General features: G+C 42.9%; 1 protein-coding gene across 1 annotated transcript; it reads right to left on the reverse strand.

Moving 5' to 3' along the window:
* Window positions 1-5,726: 5,726 nt before the first annotated feature.
* Lsmem1 (leucine rich single-pass membrane protein 1) lies at window positions 5,727-16,191 on the reverse strand. The gene is made up of 4 exons (XM_051145088.1): window positions 15,722-16,191; window positions 11,592-11,723; window positions 9,580-9,708; window positions 5,727-5,881 (listed from the first exon to the last, which is right to left on the reverse strand). The coding sequence occupies exons 2-4, from the start codon at window positions 11,716-11,718 to the stop codon at window positions 5,751-5,753; spliced, it is 387 nt and encodes a 128-aa protein (XP_051001045.1). The 5' UTR covers window positions 11,719-11,723; window positions 15,722-16,191; the 3' UTR covers window positions 5,727-5,750.
* Between the last annotated feature and the right edge of the window lie 3,256 nt (window positions 16,192-19,447).

Below are 19,447 nucleotides of genomic sequence, written 5' to 3' on the forward strand. Positions count from 1 at the left end.
CTATTAAAAGCGAGGAAATCTTGAAATTTGCACGCAAATGGATAGAACTAGAAATGATCATCCTAAGTGAGGTAACCCAGACCCAGAAAGGCACATATGGTATATACTCACTTATAAGTGGATATTAGCCCAACATAGATGTTATTTGAGAGACTCTACCCAGTTGGGGACAGGTAATGGGTCTAGAAGCTGGACTCTGGGCAGAATGCTGAGAGTTGTTGGGAAGAGTAGAGGGATGGAAGGTCTGGGAGGGAGCAGGAGCTCTACAGAGAGGCCATCAAGGCCTGCAGATAGGGACACCGGGGAGAGGGGGCTGCATAAAATGAGTCTTCAGTCAAGGACAATGCATGCAGAGAACCAAGACCCCTTTTTCAGATGTAGCAAATGAACTGCTGATTCTCTGCATTGGGAGAAGCAGGGCAGGGAGGGGGAGGACTGCTGATGAACTGCCGACATGCACTCAAGTGCTCACTGCCCCTTGGTAAGCTGGCCTAGTAGACACACAGTGGAAGGGGATGCAGACTACCCTGATGAGATGTAATAGGCTGTATCCAGAGATCTAGGGAAAGGGAATAAGCAGAAGAGGGAGGGAGGGTGGCAATGGAAAGACAAGAGGGAGGGGATAACAGCAGAAGGTAATGTGAATAAATTAGAATAAATAAAATATACATTTTGAAAGTCCAGGAGGAGGAGGAAGTTGCTACAGAGAATGATGCACCAACCAACAAGCATGCACGGCGAGGACCTAGACACTCTGCTCAGTGGCAGTACATAAACAGCACAGTCGCCTCATGGGCCCCACAATTTGGGGAGAAAGGACTACTTCTGACTTGGCCTCTGGTCCCCCAATATGGATCACTTCCCCCTGGCTGTGTGGCCTGGCCAGGCCACAGAGGAAGAGGACACTGGTAGTACAGATGAGACCTGATGAGCTGATCAGATATCAGGGGAGGAGGGCCCCCCTGTCTGAGGGCTAGGGGAAAGATGGAGGAAGAAGAAATGAGGGAGGGAGGCGGATCAGGAGGTTTGAGGGAGAGGACTACAAGCGAGATGTGAAGAATCAAAACTCCATCCAGGACAAGCAGGTAACTTATATTGCTAATCCCACTACATGGAAATAGCTCTGAGATTGACTGAGACATGAATGTCTATGCATACCAAATGCTTCTTATTGGTTACAGAATCCCTGTGATTTAGGATTAGATGCCATTCTTCCTGTGGCATGAATGAAGATTTACAGATTTTTTTCTTCTGACCATGCAAAGAGCAGAGAACTAGCCTTAATAGTTATGTGTACCCTGCATACCTCATACACTTATAATGTTAAGACTGTATAATGCGTGTGAGAAATTATGTTTTCAGAACAAAAGAACTGGACTTTGAAGCTGGATCAGACCTGACAGGATTCATTCCTCTCAGCATGCTGGACGCTGACATCCTGCATCCTTCATGTTCCAGCTCCAAGTACTTCAGTTGCTGTTCTCCATCAGAACAGGACAGCTCCCAAAACAGCTTCGAAGAAAGCTTCTATTGTCAGTTGGTCCGGCATTTCAGATTGTCCCACACAGGACTTCTATTAAGCCTGGAATTTCTCAACAATTAGAAACTGAGCCATAAATGCTGTCCTAGCTTGTATAGCCATTTGGGCCCATACAAAGGTAGTATTCATCCCAAATCAGCCAGAAAAAAACCTAAAAAGAATGACAACCCATTTCCCGAAGGGGTTGGGTAGGTATTTGCTTGCTTACTTGGGTTATAGATGTTTACTTTCTTTGGGAGTTGATTATAAGTTACTATTGGTCTTATGCAGAGAGAAAATGAGGTTGGACTCAAGGATGTCTCTCTTTTCCTTTATCTATCTTTCTTAGGTTTGGAGATAGGGGCTGAAAAGAAAGAAGGGGGAATATAGAAAGATATAGGGATGATAGGTAGATACCTGAGTGGATTCCTCAACTTAAGGCCTTAACTGTGCTCACAGGTTATTTTTAATTCATTGGAATAGAAATTTATATATTGACACAAAATAAGTTTCATAATTCAGCTTAGCTGTTTAGGGGCTAAGGTATTTTTAGGTCTAGATAGATGTTTTTAGTTGGTAGAGATGAGGTAAGATAGATATTGATTCACTTTCAGAATTTTAGACTCACCAAGATAGGAAAATATTTTCTTCAAGGTTGCTAAATACAAATCGCTAAAACACTATGAATGTAACATTAATATAATTCCTGATTGTTTTGTGGTTCTTCGTGCTCTCTGTGGTTTATTTTATACATGTATAATAATATAAATGTATATGTAAAAATTGTTTAATATAAGTTAAAAAAGAAAAAAATTATTGTAGAAAACTGAACAAGGTATTGAGGAGCTATCCCAGTCAGAGAGATGCTTGTCATGCAAACATGAGGATCTGAGTTCAAAATCAAGAACCTGTGCAAACAATCTGGGCATGCAGCATCCCTGCAATCTTAGCATTCTGGATGTGGAGACACAGGAAGATCCCTGGGACTCACTGTCAGTCAAGCCTACTTGGTGAGCTCCAGACCAGAGAGACGCCCTGTCTCAAAGAGCAAAGCAGGCAAGAAGGACCCGTGAGGTTGACTTCTGGTCTACAAATACACTCAAGCATGCATAAACACATGCATATAAATAATTACACACACACACACACATATGAAAAAAATCAGCTGAATGCAAGATGGTCTCTACTCTTAAAGTTGCCTTTCCCTTTACAAATGCCCTAGCCCTTGTTATCTTCAATGTGTTGATTTTTAACTTGAATACCTCCTTGCCTCAGTTCATGATGTATAAGTACCGTTGGCTTCAGTCAACCAATTACTACTTTTATACTGTAATCAGATTTCTTTAAAAATGACTAATAAAAACTGTTTATTTAACAAATGATTATTTTTATTTATGTGTGTGGGTGTTTTGCCTGCATGTAGATCTATATACCACATGTGTATACAATACCTTCAGAAGGCAGAAGAGAGCATCAGACCTCTTTGGAGGTATAAATGATTGTGAGCCTCTATGTGGGTGATGGGAATCAAGCCTGTGTCCTCTGGAAGAGCAGTCAGTGTTCATAACCACTGAGCCATCTCTCCAGCCCAAGATTTGTGTTCTCTTTAAACCTGGTTGGTTGGCTGGCTGGCTGGTTGATGGGTGGGTTTGTTTGTTTGTTTGTTTTACAAAAATGCTTTGGAGGTTGTTGTCTACCAACAGTTCTGGCTACATAACCCTCCCAGTACATGTAGCCCAGACCCCAGTGGCCTCCAGGTGTCACATAGAGTGTGCTGAGCAGGGCTGGGCCAGGCTTACTGCAGGGAGTTGCCATGGCCTGAAAAAGGGCCCTGCCAAGGTCCTCATGGCCATCTCTCAGGACTTGGTATCAAAAGATCTGTTCCATCTTCCTATCAAAGCTGGAAGAGAACATCACAGGGAGGACAAAGAGAGAGTCCATTATCAGAAAAAAATACATAATCTTGTGGATACAAAACAACATAAAAGAACATTAAAATTTTTTCCTTTCTTTTCCTGTGCATCACGAGTCCCTTCTATTTCTTTTCTACTCTTTTGCCTTTAATATTTTGGCTCCTGTCTCCTACCATACCTTGTAGTCGTCATTTATGAGTCCAGTGAAGCCAGGTATTAATTCCATCTCAGGAAACAATGATAAATTCTAATGTTCTCCAGACTAAACAGTTAGGGAAACAACAACCCTCCCTGTCGTACCAATCACCTCTTGAAATATTTGCTTGCATTGTTTGCCTGATGATATCATGATGCCATGATCTTAAACAGCATTCAAAAGTGATTAGGTTTCTACCCACAGACACTATGTCCAAACACATCAGTTTATTTCCATAGTGCCATGTCTGTTACTTTAACAATAATAGCTGCAACACTAACTAGTATTCATTGAGTACTTACTTTGTTTCAAACATTTTCAATTCCTTCACATTTGTCACCTCTCTTAAGCCTCGCAATAATACTATAAACAAATTTTATATGCATCCAATTTTACTAATCCCGAAGTCAGTCAGCAGTAACCCCAGGACTTGAATCAGGAAGTTGACTTACCAGTCCTGTGTCCTTACCTGCAGTGTTTTGCTGCTGTCATGTAACCAGCCAATACAGTTTTAGAAATTATAGCATGTGTGTGTGTGTGTCTGTCTGTCTGTCTGTCTATCTGTTTCTTTATAAATGCTTACATGAGCCCATGAGAGTCATAGAGCAACTTATAAGAGTCAGTCTCCCACCCCTACGCCCCATTTGGGTTCTAGGAACTGAATTCAGGTCATCAGGTTTGGTAAGTGTCTTTGTCTGCTGAGCTACTACGCTATCCCCAACAAAACTTTTAGGAAGTTTTGTGAATACAATGCTACAAGCTGTGGTATTTTTTAGACTGTGAATGCCAGACTGGTCGATGCCTCCATCTGTACAATATAAGCAGGACTTAAAAAAAAAAAAAAAAAAAAAAAAAAAATAAAATGATTTCAGGTGCTAGAGAAAAAGACAAGTTTGATCTCCAGAACCCACTTTTTTTTAGGAAAAAAAAAAAAAAAGATTCTCAAGTGCTTCACACTGTAAAATTCACAATGTTTTTGATATTTTTAATGTTCTGTGTGATATTGATAAATTTTAAGAAAATAGCATGCAGTATAAATATTTCTGGGGAAAATAAATAAATAATCAAAGTAAACATCTTCGTGTTTATTCATCATCTATTATTATTCAAAATGTGTTTTGCACCTGTTTCATTTCGAGTAAACTCAAATATTTTGAAGAAACCAACATGACAAAAAAAGATTAATCCATTCTTACAATGACTCACAACAGTGTTTTAATTAAATAAAAGCTCATGCTTTTAAACTCACTTATTTTTGCCTCAACCTTGTCATATAAAGCACACCTTAGTCTGTGGGCTAAAACAAGAAAGCTTCCAGATACACAATTTTCTACTCTAATTTAGCAAAGACCACCCAAACCTAGACAGTTTCTTCCAAAGCCATGAGCAGAGTCCCAAGGGGTTTTGTTTGTTTGTTTTGTTTTATAGATGTTTATAGATGATATGTAAACAGACATAATTGTTTTTTTCCCCACATGTGCATGGGAGCATCTCTAGAGTCAGAAGATCTTCACAAAGCGGGCGCTCAGGAGACAGGAATAGAATATAGCAGGCTTTCTCTTTTGTCCCTCGGCTTCGCTGCGCGCTCTTTATGGCTGCCCGTGATTTGTCCAGCCGTCACCAGACAACAGCGCTCGGTGGCTGCTGTCAAGGTGTGTTGCCCGAATAGAAGAATGCGTGCTACTGGTTCACTTCAACGCAGACAGTTCCGTGGATTCTATAGTCTTGTGCAGCAATCTGTACAGGCGCCTGAGGCATCACAGACCTCACTGGAACATTGAAGGTCTTCTAAAATCAAGCTCATTCTCTAAACGTAGTTGCACGTAAAGAGTTAAGTTCTCACGCTGTTGATTCCTCTCCATGCTAGCCACCCACCACCCGAACCCCACCAAAGCTGACGCCCCCAGTTTGCAGTTAACGAGGCTGAATCAAGGTCACCCCCTTCCTCAGCTGCCATCTCTAAACTCTTTGTCTTGGAGCTATTCCCACCCTTGAACCAGCGTGTATAAGAAATCGCACCTGCGGCCTGAAGAGCCTCGCTTTCTCAGTCCTTAACCTAGTGAACTTCAGGCAAGCGAGATGCTTCAGGGATCCGTGACCACTCCTGGGGGGAAAAATTCTTTCAGTTCTGTCCAGAGTCCAGTTGGTTGAGTCGCTTTACGATCATGTTGTTGATTTTCTTAAGATCATCTATGTCTTTTCCCTCAGCTGTCAATCTTCTTGACATGTCGTCCATCTTGTTTCCTGTTTGAACTTAAAAATGGAAAGCAGGCTGTTACAAGGGAACCAGCAGAGGGAGCCAGCCCTGTGAGGATACACAACTAAGGTACTGAGAAGCATCCTTGGCAAATCTCCATCATGCCAGAAGCCCAGAGGGAAACTGAAGGGTTGCCTAGCTAGTAAACTGTGCTACTACGACCTCCTAGTGCCAGGCTACACCACCCCTGGCCATGCCATAAGATTCTGCTGAGAATGATGTGTCATGGGCTGGTAGTGTGTCTGATTAGTTCCTCAGGAGTGATTGTCACATGGCTTTCCCTCTTTATCTGGAAAATGACATTCTCTGGGCTCCAACACACACACACACACACACACACACACACACACACACACACACACACACACGATTAATATGTACTGGCCCAGGGTGCCTTTTGGGGGGAAAGGGGGGTACAGGGTCTCATCATGCGTCTCAGGTTGACCTTAAACTCATGTTCCTCTGTCTCTGTCTGCCAAGCTTTGAGATTTCAAGTGTGTGCCATCCCATTTAGCGTAAAGACTCTTATTTCCTCCCCTCATTTTTCCTTTTCTCACTCAATATGATCCTGTCCTCAATATAAAACACCTGTGCATGCAAGACATTCAGACACATAAAATAAAAGAGGAAAATAAGTCTTCTTAAAAATAGATACCAGCAGGAGGTGGTGGTGCACGACTTTAATCCCAGCACTCTGGAGGCAGTAGCCAGCAGATCTCTGTGAGTTCAAGGCCAGCGTGGTCTACAAAGTGAGTCAAGGACAGAAAGTGCTACACAGAGAAACCTTGTCTCGAACGCTTCCCCAGCCCCCCAAAAAACACCATAAAAATAGAGGCAGTGACACTCACGTCGGTATCAGTGTCTCTGCGTCCTGAATTGTACTTATTAGTTGCATCACCCTGAGTGTATGAGGCTTCCTTTTCATCAACAGTAAATTTGAGATAATGATAGAACATAGCCAGGCTTGGTAATGTAGTCCTATTAATTCCAACTACTCAGAAGGTTGAGGGAGGAGGATTGCAAATTCCTCAGCCTAACTGCAAGACTCAGTGAGTTTTAGGTTTGTTTTTTTTGTTGTTGCTTTTTTGGTTTGGTTTGGTTTGGGATTTTTTATGTTGTTTTTGTTTTCATTTTTTTTTTTTGGTTTTTTGGTTTTTTGGTTTCTTTTGTTGTTGTTGTTGTAGTTGTTGTTGTTTTGGTTTTTCAAGACAGGGTTTCTCCATTTAGTCTTGGCTGTCCTGGACTCGCTGTGTAGACCAGGGTGGCCTCAAACTCACAGTAATCCACCTGTGTCTGCCTCCCAAGTGCTGGGATTATAGGCATGTGCCACCATGCCCGGCTGCGACTCAATGAGTTTAAGGCAATCTGGTTAGTGCATGTCTTAAAATAAAAAGTAAAAGGAGTGCTAGCAATCCACTTTTGTGGTAGAAAAGTCGCCTAATATGCACAAAGCCCTAGGTTCACTCCTCAGTATTACATAAAAAATATTTTTTTAGAGCCTCTATTACATAGCTATTGGAAGGTTTTTGACCTTCCATCAGCCACCAAGTATTCAGTGCATGGTACCTAGGACTACACACCCCACATATGACACTTCTAATTGTTATTTATCCTTCCACTTATTCTATAGAAGAGAGGATTCCTTTGGATTGCTCAATTGTCTGTAGACATATCTAAAATATCTTGTTCGTTTAACTGGTCTGAACCTGCATTTAGGCACGGCAGGTTACCAGGCAAATCATTCATTTTGGGCTAACATTTTCTCTTTTGGCCCTGTGGGTTCAATGGCTGACCCTCCCACATCAATAGCTTGCTACAAGTTTGCATTTATTGCAAAGATAATTCACCTGACTGTTTCTAGGTGGAAAGGGGAGGGGGTCAATTAAACATCATTCCTTGTTCTGAGGCTTCACCTGGGGAGATGTGAAAAAAAGGCTGTTATCTCGCTCCAATGCACATAGAACATCACAGAAGAGGAGATATTTTTAAAAAAGAAAGAAAGAAAGAAATGTAAGAATTTTTAAAAAATGTTGGGTGGTGGTGGCACACACCTTTAAATCCAGTACTCCTCAGGAGGCAGAGGCAAGTAGATAGCTGTGAGTTTGAGGCCAGCCTGGTCTACAGAGAGAGTTCCAGGACAGCCATGGTTACACAGAGAAACTTCGTCTCAACCCGTCCCACCCCACCCCCAAAAAGAAGAAGACCTTGGGGGCTGGAAAGGTGCCCAGTGGTTAAGAGCAATTACTGTTCTTGCAGAGGACCAGAGTTCCGTTCCCAACACTCACGTTGTGCCGCCCCTAACTCCCATTTCAGAGGATCCAGTTGCTTTCTTCTACCCTCCATGGTCGCGCGCGCGCGCGCGCGCGCGCGCACACACACACACACACACACACACACACAAGATTTTAAAAGAGGGGCAGAAACAGCAACAGCTGGAGAAGGAGGAGGAAGAAGAAGGGGGTGGCTGGAGGAGGGGGTAGATATTATGCAGCTGTTTGCTCCAAATTGAAACATTCCTTTCTGGATGGAAGAGGAAAGCTCACGACATTCAAGGCTCAGGAAACTGAGCAGACTGAAGGCTCCTCCCTGAAAGGGGGGGGGGGGGCAGGAGCAGGGTATCAGTGAACAAACACTGGGGAAAGGACTGTCTGGTGGAATTTACTCCAAGTTATATAAGAAGTTGGGAGGATGCAGCTTTGTCAAGGAGCCACCATGGACTTTCTGGTGAAGAAAAACTGCCTTTGTGGTACTCCTGCTTGGCTCACAGTTTTGACCATCTGGTCTGTTAGTGGTATGGTGTGGAGAGGTTTGCATGGTGGAGCCTTATTAGAGGCAGTAGTGCACCATTACAGGTGGGTGGTGAGAGTTTATATCTTTGTCACATCTGCAGTTTGTGGTGAAAGATGTGATCTCTCGCATTCCTATTACAGCCACCATCCATGTCTGTTGCTTGCTGCCATGCCTCTCCAGTGTCGTGGACTGTTACCCCTCTGAAGCCGTAAGCCAAATGAACTCCCTTTTCTTTAGGTTGCCTCTGTTTTCACGGTAACAGAAAAGTAACTAATACATCTTTAACGCATGGTAGTATAAATAATCCCAAAAAACTCATTGGTTCACCAGGCTGGACTTGAGCACAGTCATTTCTTTTGGTCTATCTGGGTGGGGTGAGTGGGCGTATTTTTTTCATGTCTCTACAAGAACTGTCACACAATACCCCTTCCCAAGCCCAGCCTCAGACGCTCAAAGGAGTCATCTTATCTTCAACACCTCCACCTCCTCTGCTCCTAAATAACTTAAATAAGAAGCATTGCAAAGACGTGAAGCTGTGTTTCTTATTTAAAATTGCTAACGGCAAGGCAGGCATGCTGGAGCGTGCTTATAATCTCAGAACTTGGGAGAATCTCAAAGTCAAGACCAGCCTGGCCTGGGCTATGTAGTAAGATCCTGTCAGATGCCAGAAACATAAACATATAGAAAAAAATGTAATCTAGCACTGTGGGAGCATGCTGTGGACTTGTGCCCAAGAACCTTGTCCAGGAGCAACAAGGTGCCTTTAAGACACTGGCTCTCGCCCTGGCTTCTCCTGGGAATTCTGATAACTAGAAAATGCTAGCTCACTCCAGAAGCAACAGCTATGATGTCAGCTCTGAAGGCCGCACATGCATGTAAAGACAAACCTGCAGGACGTACTTACTTATTAGAAAGATGGCAAAGAAGACCAGAGCCAGGCTGACTGTCAACACCAGAAGCAGCCCCACAAAGAACAGGCCCCGGCTTCCGTTCCCTGGGGTTGTGCCAGCATTTGGGATTTTCTCCTCTAAAGCTAATAGGAGACAAGAGGAGACAAAGTGACAGCATCTCCTCACCTCGCAGAGAATTGATGGACATACTCATTTTCCCTGGATAGCCCTGGAAAGTGGCTTCTACATTAGGGGTGCCTCTGGGTGAGCAATTTTGGAACAGTTTACCTTCTCTGTTAGAATTCCAAGAATAAATAGGCTTGAGCTATGTCCTTGAACCTGTTCAGAAGGTTGTTTAAAGACCATCAACTATGGAGTTGAGGGGCATAAATTATTCTTTGGAATGGAAAATTGATGGGGGCTCTACTTGCCATCTCCTAAGTGATCTAAACAGAGCTAGGTATGGGATGCCTTCTCTGTGTGGACCACCAAAAGCTGTGTGGTGTATCCCAGACAATTCCTTTTATCATCAGAATAATCACTTAGGTCTATGTCCATTTAGACAAAAGAACCCCTGGGGTACTTTGATTTCTGAAAGCTATTTCCAAGACAGCTCTGTCTTAGCAATGCTTTGTGCTGGGAATGGCCTCTCCTTAGCTACTTTGTAACTCTTAGGTGCCTAATAACGCTCAGATACACTTGAATAAGAGCTGTGAAGCTCTGGGTAGGTAGACTGCTCCGTTCCATTTTATATTCTCCTCCCCTCTGAACTGGCCCTACACCTTGTGCTGCTTGATTTTTCTAGTCAAGAACATGCCATATTCCGTCCTGTCACCTGCTTCTGCTTCCTCATCGGAGCCACCACACAGCAGACACCAACACCTACCATTTGACTGCACTAAAAACGGGCAGGAACCTGAACCCATTAAAAACAAAGACAAAAAGAAGAACTCAGCAAAGTCGAGATTGGGGATGGTGGTTATAAAACTGCACGACAAGTTGAGAGTGTGCGGGAAGCAAATGGCAAGTGGGCCATTCACACCTGTGTTTGACAGTCATCAGTTAAGCTAGAAATGATGGGCACCAGGGATCTGAAAGGAGGCCTGGATTCTAACCCTGAGAGCAAGATAGACTTTGTATTCAGATTGTTTGTTTTGTTTTGTTTTGCTCTCATGTCCTCTCTAACATTTTAATTGGACAATTCGTAATTTGAAAGTAGAGAATGAAGTTGACTTTTTGCACAATAGTATTTTAATGATTTTTTAAAAAAATAAGTTGATAAATGTGTTAAGCATTTTTCTCAGCAATCTCTGATTAAAAACAAGAACCCTAGGAAGCAGAGATTATAATGATATAACTGTAGTCATCAAGAGGGACTGAGCAAGCCCCAGGGGACCTGCACTGTAGCCTCTGTCCTGCTCAGTAACAAAACCACCATATTATTCTTCCCCAGCAGTTTTAAAGAGAAAAACAGGATATGAGCCAGGCTCTTACTATACAGCCAGGCTACCCATTATAGGCCAGGGTACCCATTATGGCCCAGGCTGACCTTAAATTTGTGATTCTCCTGCTTCACCCTTCCAAGTGTTGGAAATACAAACATGGGCCACTATGCCTAACTTCTCTCAGGAACTTTGATGAGTTCAGATCTTGCCAAGAAAGGGAGTAATCCTTTGAAGGATTGGGAGCATAAAACAAAAAACTTCTTAATGATAAACAACATTTCCAGGGGCGGAGAGATGGCTCACAGGTTAAGAACACTGTCTGCTCTTCCAGAGATCCTGAGTTCAATTCCCAGAACCCACATGGTGACTCATAACCATCTGTAATGTGATCTGATGCCCTCTTTTGGCCTGCAGGAGCACATGCATACATAATAATAAATAAATAATCTTAAAAAAAAAAAAAAAACATTTCCAGTGCCCAATGATTGCTGATGCCCACCCTGCCCCGACCTCAAACACATCCACCACACCCTTGATGTTTTTAGGAAGTCCCAAAGCCACGCTTCCAGGATCATACATACAGAATAGATGTTGTGATTCTGTCGGACAGAGACTGAGTTTGTTTAAGTCATTTATGGAATCCACAACATAGAGCTTTCCTTCTTCGTGGATGCCATGAGATCCAGCATCCTGGGAGGAATGAGTCATTGTCCCTGGAAGAAAATGGCAACATTAGGAAGAATCGACTCGGCTGAGGAGCACAAACCAGAGAGCAGCAGGACAGCCATGGAAGCTGCCACCCACAAATGCTGGGCTCAGCGCTAAAAAAGGCTGTGTCTAGGAGAAAGCATTTCCCTGGTTAGAAAATGCAGTGGGTGTTCCTTTGTCTCTGGTTGCCAGAGTCAAATGTGCACTTAACATGCATCCATTTTTTCCCCTCCTCAGCTTTCCCACTTTTTTTGTTTTTGTTTTTGTTTTTGTTTTTGTAGACAGGGTTTCTCTGTGTAGGCCTGGCTGTCCTGGACTCACTTTGTAGACCAGGCTGGCTACGAATTCACGGTGATCTGCCTGCCTCTGCCTCTGCCTCCTGAGTACTGGGACTAAAGGCACCTCCATGCCCTGCCACTTTCCCACTTCTTACTTTCCATGAGTATGTTTTTTGTTTCACAACTGCGTCTTGTTTCTCTCTTATTACATGGTTCCTAGTTTAATATGCCTCCAATCATTTGAACAAAAACACTACTGATTTATAAAGACAAAATAAGCTTATCAACAAATGACCATAAAGACAGACAGACAGACAAGCCAATAGGTAAGTATGAGACCTTCTTGTTGCAAGATATTTAATCATACTGTGAACCCCGAGATTGTGTTGTTTACTGGAAAAACCTGCTTCTAGTTGTGGTGTAGCCCAGCCCTAGCACACACATTTAATACAAGAGCTTTCTGCTTGAATATTTTAAACAGGATTAACTAAAGGTCAAGAGGTAGAACAAGCAACTAGTCAACAACAAGTGAACATAAGAAAAAAAATCAGAGAAAGTAAAAGGAAGTCAGGACAACAGATAAGGAGACACACAGAAGTAGAAGGGAGGAACATTGAGTTTTGAGAGGTTTTGAGACAGCGTGAAGAAGCTTTGCTTTGTCTTTTGGGATGTCAGCTGAGAAGGAAGGTCAGCTGGGTGCTTTTTTTGCCTCTCTGAGCTAGCAGGCTTTCACCCCCAGCATCTGGCTCCCGAGTCTTTATTGGCAAAATCAAAACCAAACATAGAAAGAATATAAGTATATTTATCCATACATACTAAGGTATATTTAGTTTCAAATTTTCAAAAGAATTTTTAAGAATTCAATTGAAAAATAATACTTTTTCTGTTGAAAAAAAAATTTCACCTAGGAAGCCCCTGGAGTTAGGGTTGGGGCAGGGTTTTGTTTTTATCTTTCCAGGAGAATAACAGCATCCAGCTAAGGAATCAAAAGCCTACTGGACAAATGAAACATCTGAAGCAAAAGGATGGATAATCAAGAGAAAACGTCCCAAGAAAAGAATAAATTAACCAAGTGGTATCGATGCCCTGTACAGATGTAAGTGGCAGTGGTCTTTTGTGGTCCCAATTCAATAAAAAATCAAAGGTGGCTTTGGGATTGGAGTCTGTCTGTCTCCTTCTCTAAACCCACGCACGCTTGTCAAAGGAAAAACCACAGCAGAAAACAAAAACAATGAACTATTCTATTGCCACTAATTTCATAATCTTTTGGATTTTATTTGACTTTTTCTAAAGCTGGGTGGTGGTGGCGCACGCCTTTAATCCCAGCACTCGGGAGGCAGAGACAGGTGGATCTCTGTGAGTTTGAGGCCAGCCTGGTCTACAAAGTAAGTCCAGGACAGTCAAGGCTACACAGAGAAATCCTGGTTTCAAAAACCAAAAAACAAACAAACAAACAAAATTTTAAAGGTATAAATATTATCTCAACATCTATAAGATTATTATGAATGCAGGCTATGGTGGTACACACCTTTAATCCCAGCACTCACGGTAGCAGAGGCAGGAGGATCCCTGAGTTTGAGGCCAACCTGGTCTACAAAGCAAGTCCAGGACAGCCAAAGCTACACAGAGAAATCCTGTCTCAAAAAACAAACAAACAAAAAAAACAAACAAAACGAAACAAAAACCAACAAAATCGAAAGGCTCAGGCTGGAGAAATGGCTCATCAGTTAAGAGCGCTTGAGTTTGGTACCTAGCACATCAGGCAGTTCACAACCACCTTCAGCTCCAGCCCCAGGAGATCCGACCTCCTACTCAGGCCTCTGTGAGCGCTTCTATGTACACGTGGCTTACACATGCATGTGCACACAGGCATATAAGTGAAAGTAAAAATAAGTCTTTAAAACAGCCAAAACCCAGTGATTTCCCAGTGGCACTTAACAATTTAATGGTCCATGTGCAAAACATATTTATAAATCCCTAACTAAGAAACACTCTAAGGTCAGAAAGCCATGCATTGCACTTTGGTGGTGATGGTGCTGATGATGTTTTTGTTTGTTTGTTTGTTTTTCATAAATTCAAAGCCTGTGTTTCCAGGATTTCTTTTTAATTAGGAAGAAAGTACAATTCCCTGTGTGTTTTGAAACATTACAAAGCACTTTAAATATTGAAAATATTGAATTTCAAATATAGTGCTTGATGAAGTCTTAAGAGAATGACTTGAGGCAACACAATTAAAAGCAAAAACAGCAGTACAGTGACTGAAAGCACTTTAGAGAGCAAACCTCCGCCCTCAGAAGATAAGCTCTGTCCTCACAGTGTTGGATGCCTAGGCTCTAACCACTTTTCTAGAAGTGCTTTCTGTTTCATTGTCTCTTATGTTATTATCCCAAACACTTGGGGGGAGGGGGGGAGTTGTAAGCATCACGTGGCAAGGTCATTGCTGCAAACACAGCTTCTATTTTGGGCATGGTAATTGAGACACAGTTGACTTCTGAATCTGACTTAATAGCCTTGAGCTTCCGTTTCGCCCTCAGGAATGTCACTGCTGTTACTTAAAAAGAGAAGAGAGAAGGAAAGAAACTATGTACAAAGTAAAGGACTAGCTAGAAAAGTCATTGCTAACAAGTCCTGTCTTCAAAGTAGTGGTCCAGGCATAGAGCTTTGCCAGCCTTGCCACAGACTAAGAAAGTGATGCCAAGAAATCGAAGAGATGGAAATATGGCACTAAGCCTGGCAGCCTGAACTCAATCTTCTTTACTTCGTTCAATGAGAACTGACTCCTGCGACTTGTCCTCTGACCTCCACAAGTGTTGTGACATGACCATACCCATCCCCCACATAATTTAAAATAAAATCTATCATAAAATTTGTTAGTTTTTTTTCCTTATATAGAAGATAAACCAGGCAAATAATGGAGTCCTCTGAAAAAGAACCTCAGTGAGCTCACAATGCCCATAGATGGTTTTCAGTATACCTTTTCAGCATTGCAGCATGTTGAAAAGAAAAACAAACTAGTAGAGAAAACAGACAGTGTGACTCATGGCCTCCGAGAGCCTGCAGGTGGCTTGCCAGTGGCTCTGCTGGTAAATGGATCCAAGGTCACATGTCTTGAGAACCAGAACCCAGCTGTTGATGCCAGCTGACAGGAGGGCATCCGGGAACAACCACCAAGGCTGGTGCGGAGTGTCACTAGCTATTCTGTGTTGCCCTAACTTGGTCCTCCTGCCCGACTCTGCTGTGCAGACCTGCTGACTCACCAGTGGCCAAGGCAACATCCTGTTCATGGAATCCTATCTAAACCTAGAGCTAGGACACGTAAGTAATTTCATTTTCCTGAGCTCTTGATCACTGCTAACAGCAGAGCCCTTTGTCATTAATAATTGCTTGATTTTCTACCACTAGAAAAAAAATCATTGCCCCCCCCCCCCCACAGGCACTGGTCTCAAAGCAGAAAAATAGCTCACACCACATGGCATGCTACAGACACAGAACTGTTTACAATTCAGGCTGAATTCAAAGCTCACTAGCGTGCTTCCTTGAGTGAGTCACGGTCATTTGTTAATAGCACTACAGAGTTCTCTCTTCAGAGTCGGGAAGTCATTTTCAAAACCAAGTCTGCACCTTTTCTGTGAGAAGTCAAAAGGCGCGGAGCACATGCAGTGAAAACCCCAGGGACTCCAGCAGCAGCATTCAGTCTCAGTAGGAATAGCATGCAAATTACTTACAAAACAGTGAGCTTGGACTGCTCAGCTACCTGGAAAAGGCAACTACTCAGGAGCAACCACAGCAAAACTCTCTACCAATTCTGTAGTTTGTTCTTGATCCTCTTGCTGCTCCAAAGGACTCACATGCAGTCCATAAACCCAGCACATATTTGGTGGTCTATTATTTATTGTTAATTTAGCCGAGCGATGCAAGATTCCCTGCATCAGCTTCCCTTATAATGCCTACGAGTTGTAGATATGCATTGCTGAAACTTTGCTTTAAAACAACAAACCACCAAGTCTTGCTTCAGCTGACAACTGATGTGGTTCTTACTAAGATGAAGGTAAAAGTCCTTATTCAGTGGAAGTGGCTGCATCCGCTGACAGCACATTCCTAGCACTCCTGCTGTGGTATGCTCCTGTGTATAAATAACCTGCAGTAGGCAGGAGCTGCCACTGTGACAGCTGGCGTGCAGGCACTCCTGACCAACCAGAGAGCGGCAGAGAGTAGAGCGACTAGTTGTGATAACACAACTAGCATGGTGGCTGGTGTGTTAGATTTCCATTCCTGTATCAAGGTATCCAAAATGAGTCAGTTGTATAAAGAGTAAAGGTTTATACTAGCCTACTGACTGTTTCAGACTGGTCCAGGATTATAGCAAGAGAAGACATGGTAGCAGGTATAGCAGAAAGAAGTGGCTTGCCTCATGGCAACCAAGGAGCAATGAGAGGAAGGGGATGCTGACCTGCTTTCCACCAAGCCTCACAACTAAAGGACCACCGTCCTCCAGTGATACCAGGCTGGTGACTAAGCAAGCCTTCCACACTTGTCTTTAGGGAGACTTTAAAGATCCGCAGCAGGTCTGGGGACTCTTGGGCATCCAATTAGCTACAAAAAGTGAGTGCAATGATTGCACAGTTCAGCATTGCTTCCAAAATGATTTCTTCTCTGCTTAAGCACATCTGCCTCTTGGGAGTACCAGCCTTGTTTCCCTTCCATAGGAGCCGAGCGGTTTCTGCCCTCTGGTGCACATAAAAGACACTACAGAGAGAACCACTGTGAGCATGCCCAGGTGCCAGATCACAGGCGGCTCAGTTGGGCTGGGAACAGACTTGCAATTGTTTACTATCTGCTTCCCTTCAACAACTGTCAGATCATTATACAGATTCCTGTGCTCCAGTTTCCATTACACTGTCTTCTTTAGGGACATCATATTATATTTTGGGGGAACAGGAACTGCATTTTTTTTTTAATTTGGTCCTCCCATAACCTGAGAATTAATCAAGAAGATTGTAACTGGTAACTTTCATCAGAAGTGTTGTCACACATCTTAAATTTAACTTCAGAAAAGATGAAGTTGTTCTCATGACCTTTTGTCATGCAGGTTAGAAAACAAAACGCTCCAAACTACCCAATTTGCCCGAAATTCCCTATCATTTGCATAAATGCCTGCTTCATTTGATCACTTTCCCCTCTTCTAACTATAATCCTCAGGTATTAGTCCTCCAGACACGGGAAGCACAGAGCCTAAGAACTCCATTGACAGAGGGTAAAGCAGCGGAGATGAAACTTGACTCCACCCAACCCATCACACCCGTCAGGTGGCCAGCTTTAGTTAGAATCCTAGACAATGACTTAACCAGAACATGACAGCTCTCTAGAATATCTAAATGCCTCGTTACAAAATTTGAATCAGGGCTGGAGAGATGGCTCAGAGGCTAAGAACACTGTCTATTCTTCCAAAGGTCCTGAGTTCCATTCCCAGCAACCACATGGTGGCTCATGACCATCTATAGTGAGATCTGGTGCCCTCTCTTGGCCTGCAGGCACACATGCAGGCAGAATACTTACTGTACAAATAATAAATCTTAAAAAGAAATTTGAATCAGAAGAGAATATTGTCACACAAACTGTCTATTCTGGGGACATTGTCAAGGATTATTTGTTTTTTCTTTCAAATGCCCCTCATGGTAGAATTACACAGGCTCAGAGCTGAAACAGAGTTAAGTGTGGACTAAATCCAGGCAAGTTATTTTATGTGCACCACAGACAAGATAAGAGTATGACTGATGATGTTAAGGAAATGTCTCTAAAGGAAGAAATTGGAAAAATAAGGCCAAAGCCATTTCAGTAGCTCCAACAGTAAAATGGAATATGAAAAACTTACTTCCAGACTGTCCAGCCCACTAAGCATGGAATCTACCATGTAACCAATTTTAAGCACAAAAGACAAATAAAAAACAAACAACTCGTTTCAAATCTTAAGACTTCACGATCAGAAGAGCAAACTTTCCAAAGCTGAATCTGAATAGTCCAGTGTTTGATTCTGAACTCGATCTTCTATACCGAAAACTCACAAATCAAACTAGCCTGCAGATGAGACCTTTTAATAGTTGACGCCTTTTGTACTCATTCCTAAGAAACTACAGGAGGCACAGCACAGCACTCCAAGTCAGCTATTAACAAAGACAAGAGGTCAGTGTGGACTCCGATTTGAAAATAGATCCAAAGGATAACTTCGATGTCTCAAGAAACAGCAGTACACTTGGGAGAGAAACTAATCTGAACTGATCAATACACAAAGCACTGAGTTTTACAAATGTCTTTGGTTAGGGAAGAATTGGTAGCAAGTATCAGTGTGTGTGCGTAAAATGACAGGTGAAGAGTTCTCACACCAGCTTATTTTGGAGGAGTTGTATCAAAATTCACCTATCGTTACCAGTTAACCAATGCTTAAAAACAGTAAACCAAGAAACTATTAGTGCAGAAACAGAGAAAGAAGAAAGTAAGTGTTGGAGGACCCTGCTGTTTGAGCTTGCAGTCCTCCCGGTCTGGATAGCCTCTGAGCTGGGTTCTAGACGGAGACTCCCTTTCCCTAGCAGGGCCTCCACTCTCTGCCTGACCTCATTTGCAGAATGTCTTTATACATAGATACCTCTAATCAAATTTGATAGAGGTTAGGGTTCCCTGCTAGCTCCCCCCTTTGCACCTAGAGGATAATTAGGTACTGTGTCCCTTTTCATATGACAGGATCATGCTGACAAATAGAAACCAAGCATCCTTGGAATTTCCCAGTTATCCCAACTTATCCTGGGAGCCACCCCCCACCAAAGAATTAGTTCACCCTGAGTAAAGTTAAGCTAACTTGCATTAGTGTTTTCAGGCTATTTGTCATGATCTGCCAAGCCCTGTGCCCTGTCTCTCTCTGCTCCTCCTGCCTGTTGGCAAGTGGCCAACAACCTTGCTCCCACCCCCAATCCCCACCCCGACACACACACACATATCCAGGGACAATAAGGTAGTAAGGCCAAAACACTTAAACCGGAATCATCACCTGAAAAGGAACTGAGGTGTGCCAAGGAAAGAAACAGGTTTTAAAAACCTTGAAGTAAACTGTTTCATTGTTGATAAAAATTCATTAAAATGGCTGAAGAGATGGCTTAGAGGTTAAGAAAACTGGCTGTTCTTCCAAATGTTCTGAGTTCAAGTCCCAGCAACCACATGGTGGCTCACAACCATCTATGTGATCTGGTGCCCTCTTCTGGTGTGCAGGGAGAAATACTGTATAAATAGGAAATAAATCTTTTAAAAAGGGGGGTGGAGGGAGCGGTGGTGGCACACACCTTTAATCCTAGCACTGGGGAGGCAGAGGCAGTAGGATCACTGTGAGTTCAAGGCTAACCTGGCCTAAAAAGTGAGTCTAGGATAGCCAAGGCTACAGAAAAACCCTGTCTCAAAAAAAAAAA

This window comes from Acomys russatus, chromosome 1 (assembly GCF_903995435.1).
Source record: "Acomys russatus chromosome 1, mAcoRus1.1, whole genome shotgun sequence".
Taxonomy (NCBI): Eukaryota; Metazoa; Chordata; class Mammalia; order Rodentia; family Muridae; genus Acomys; species Acomys russatus.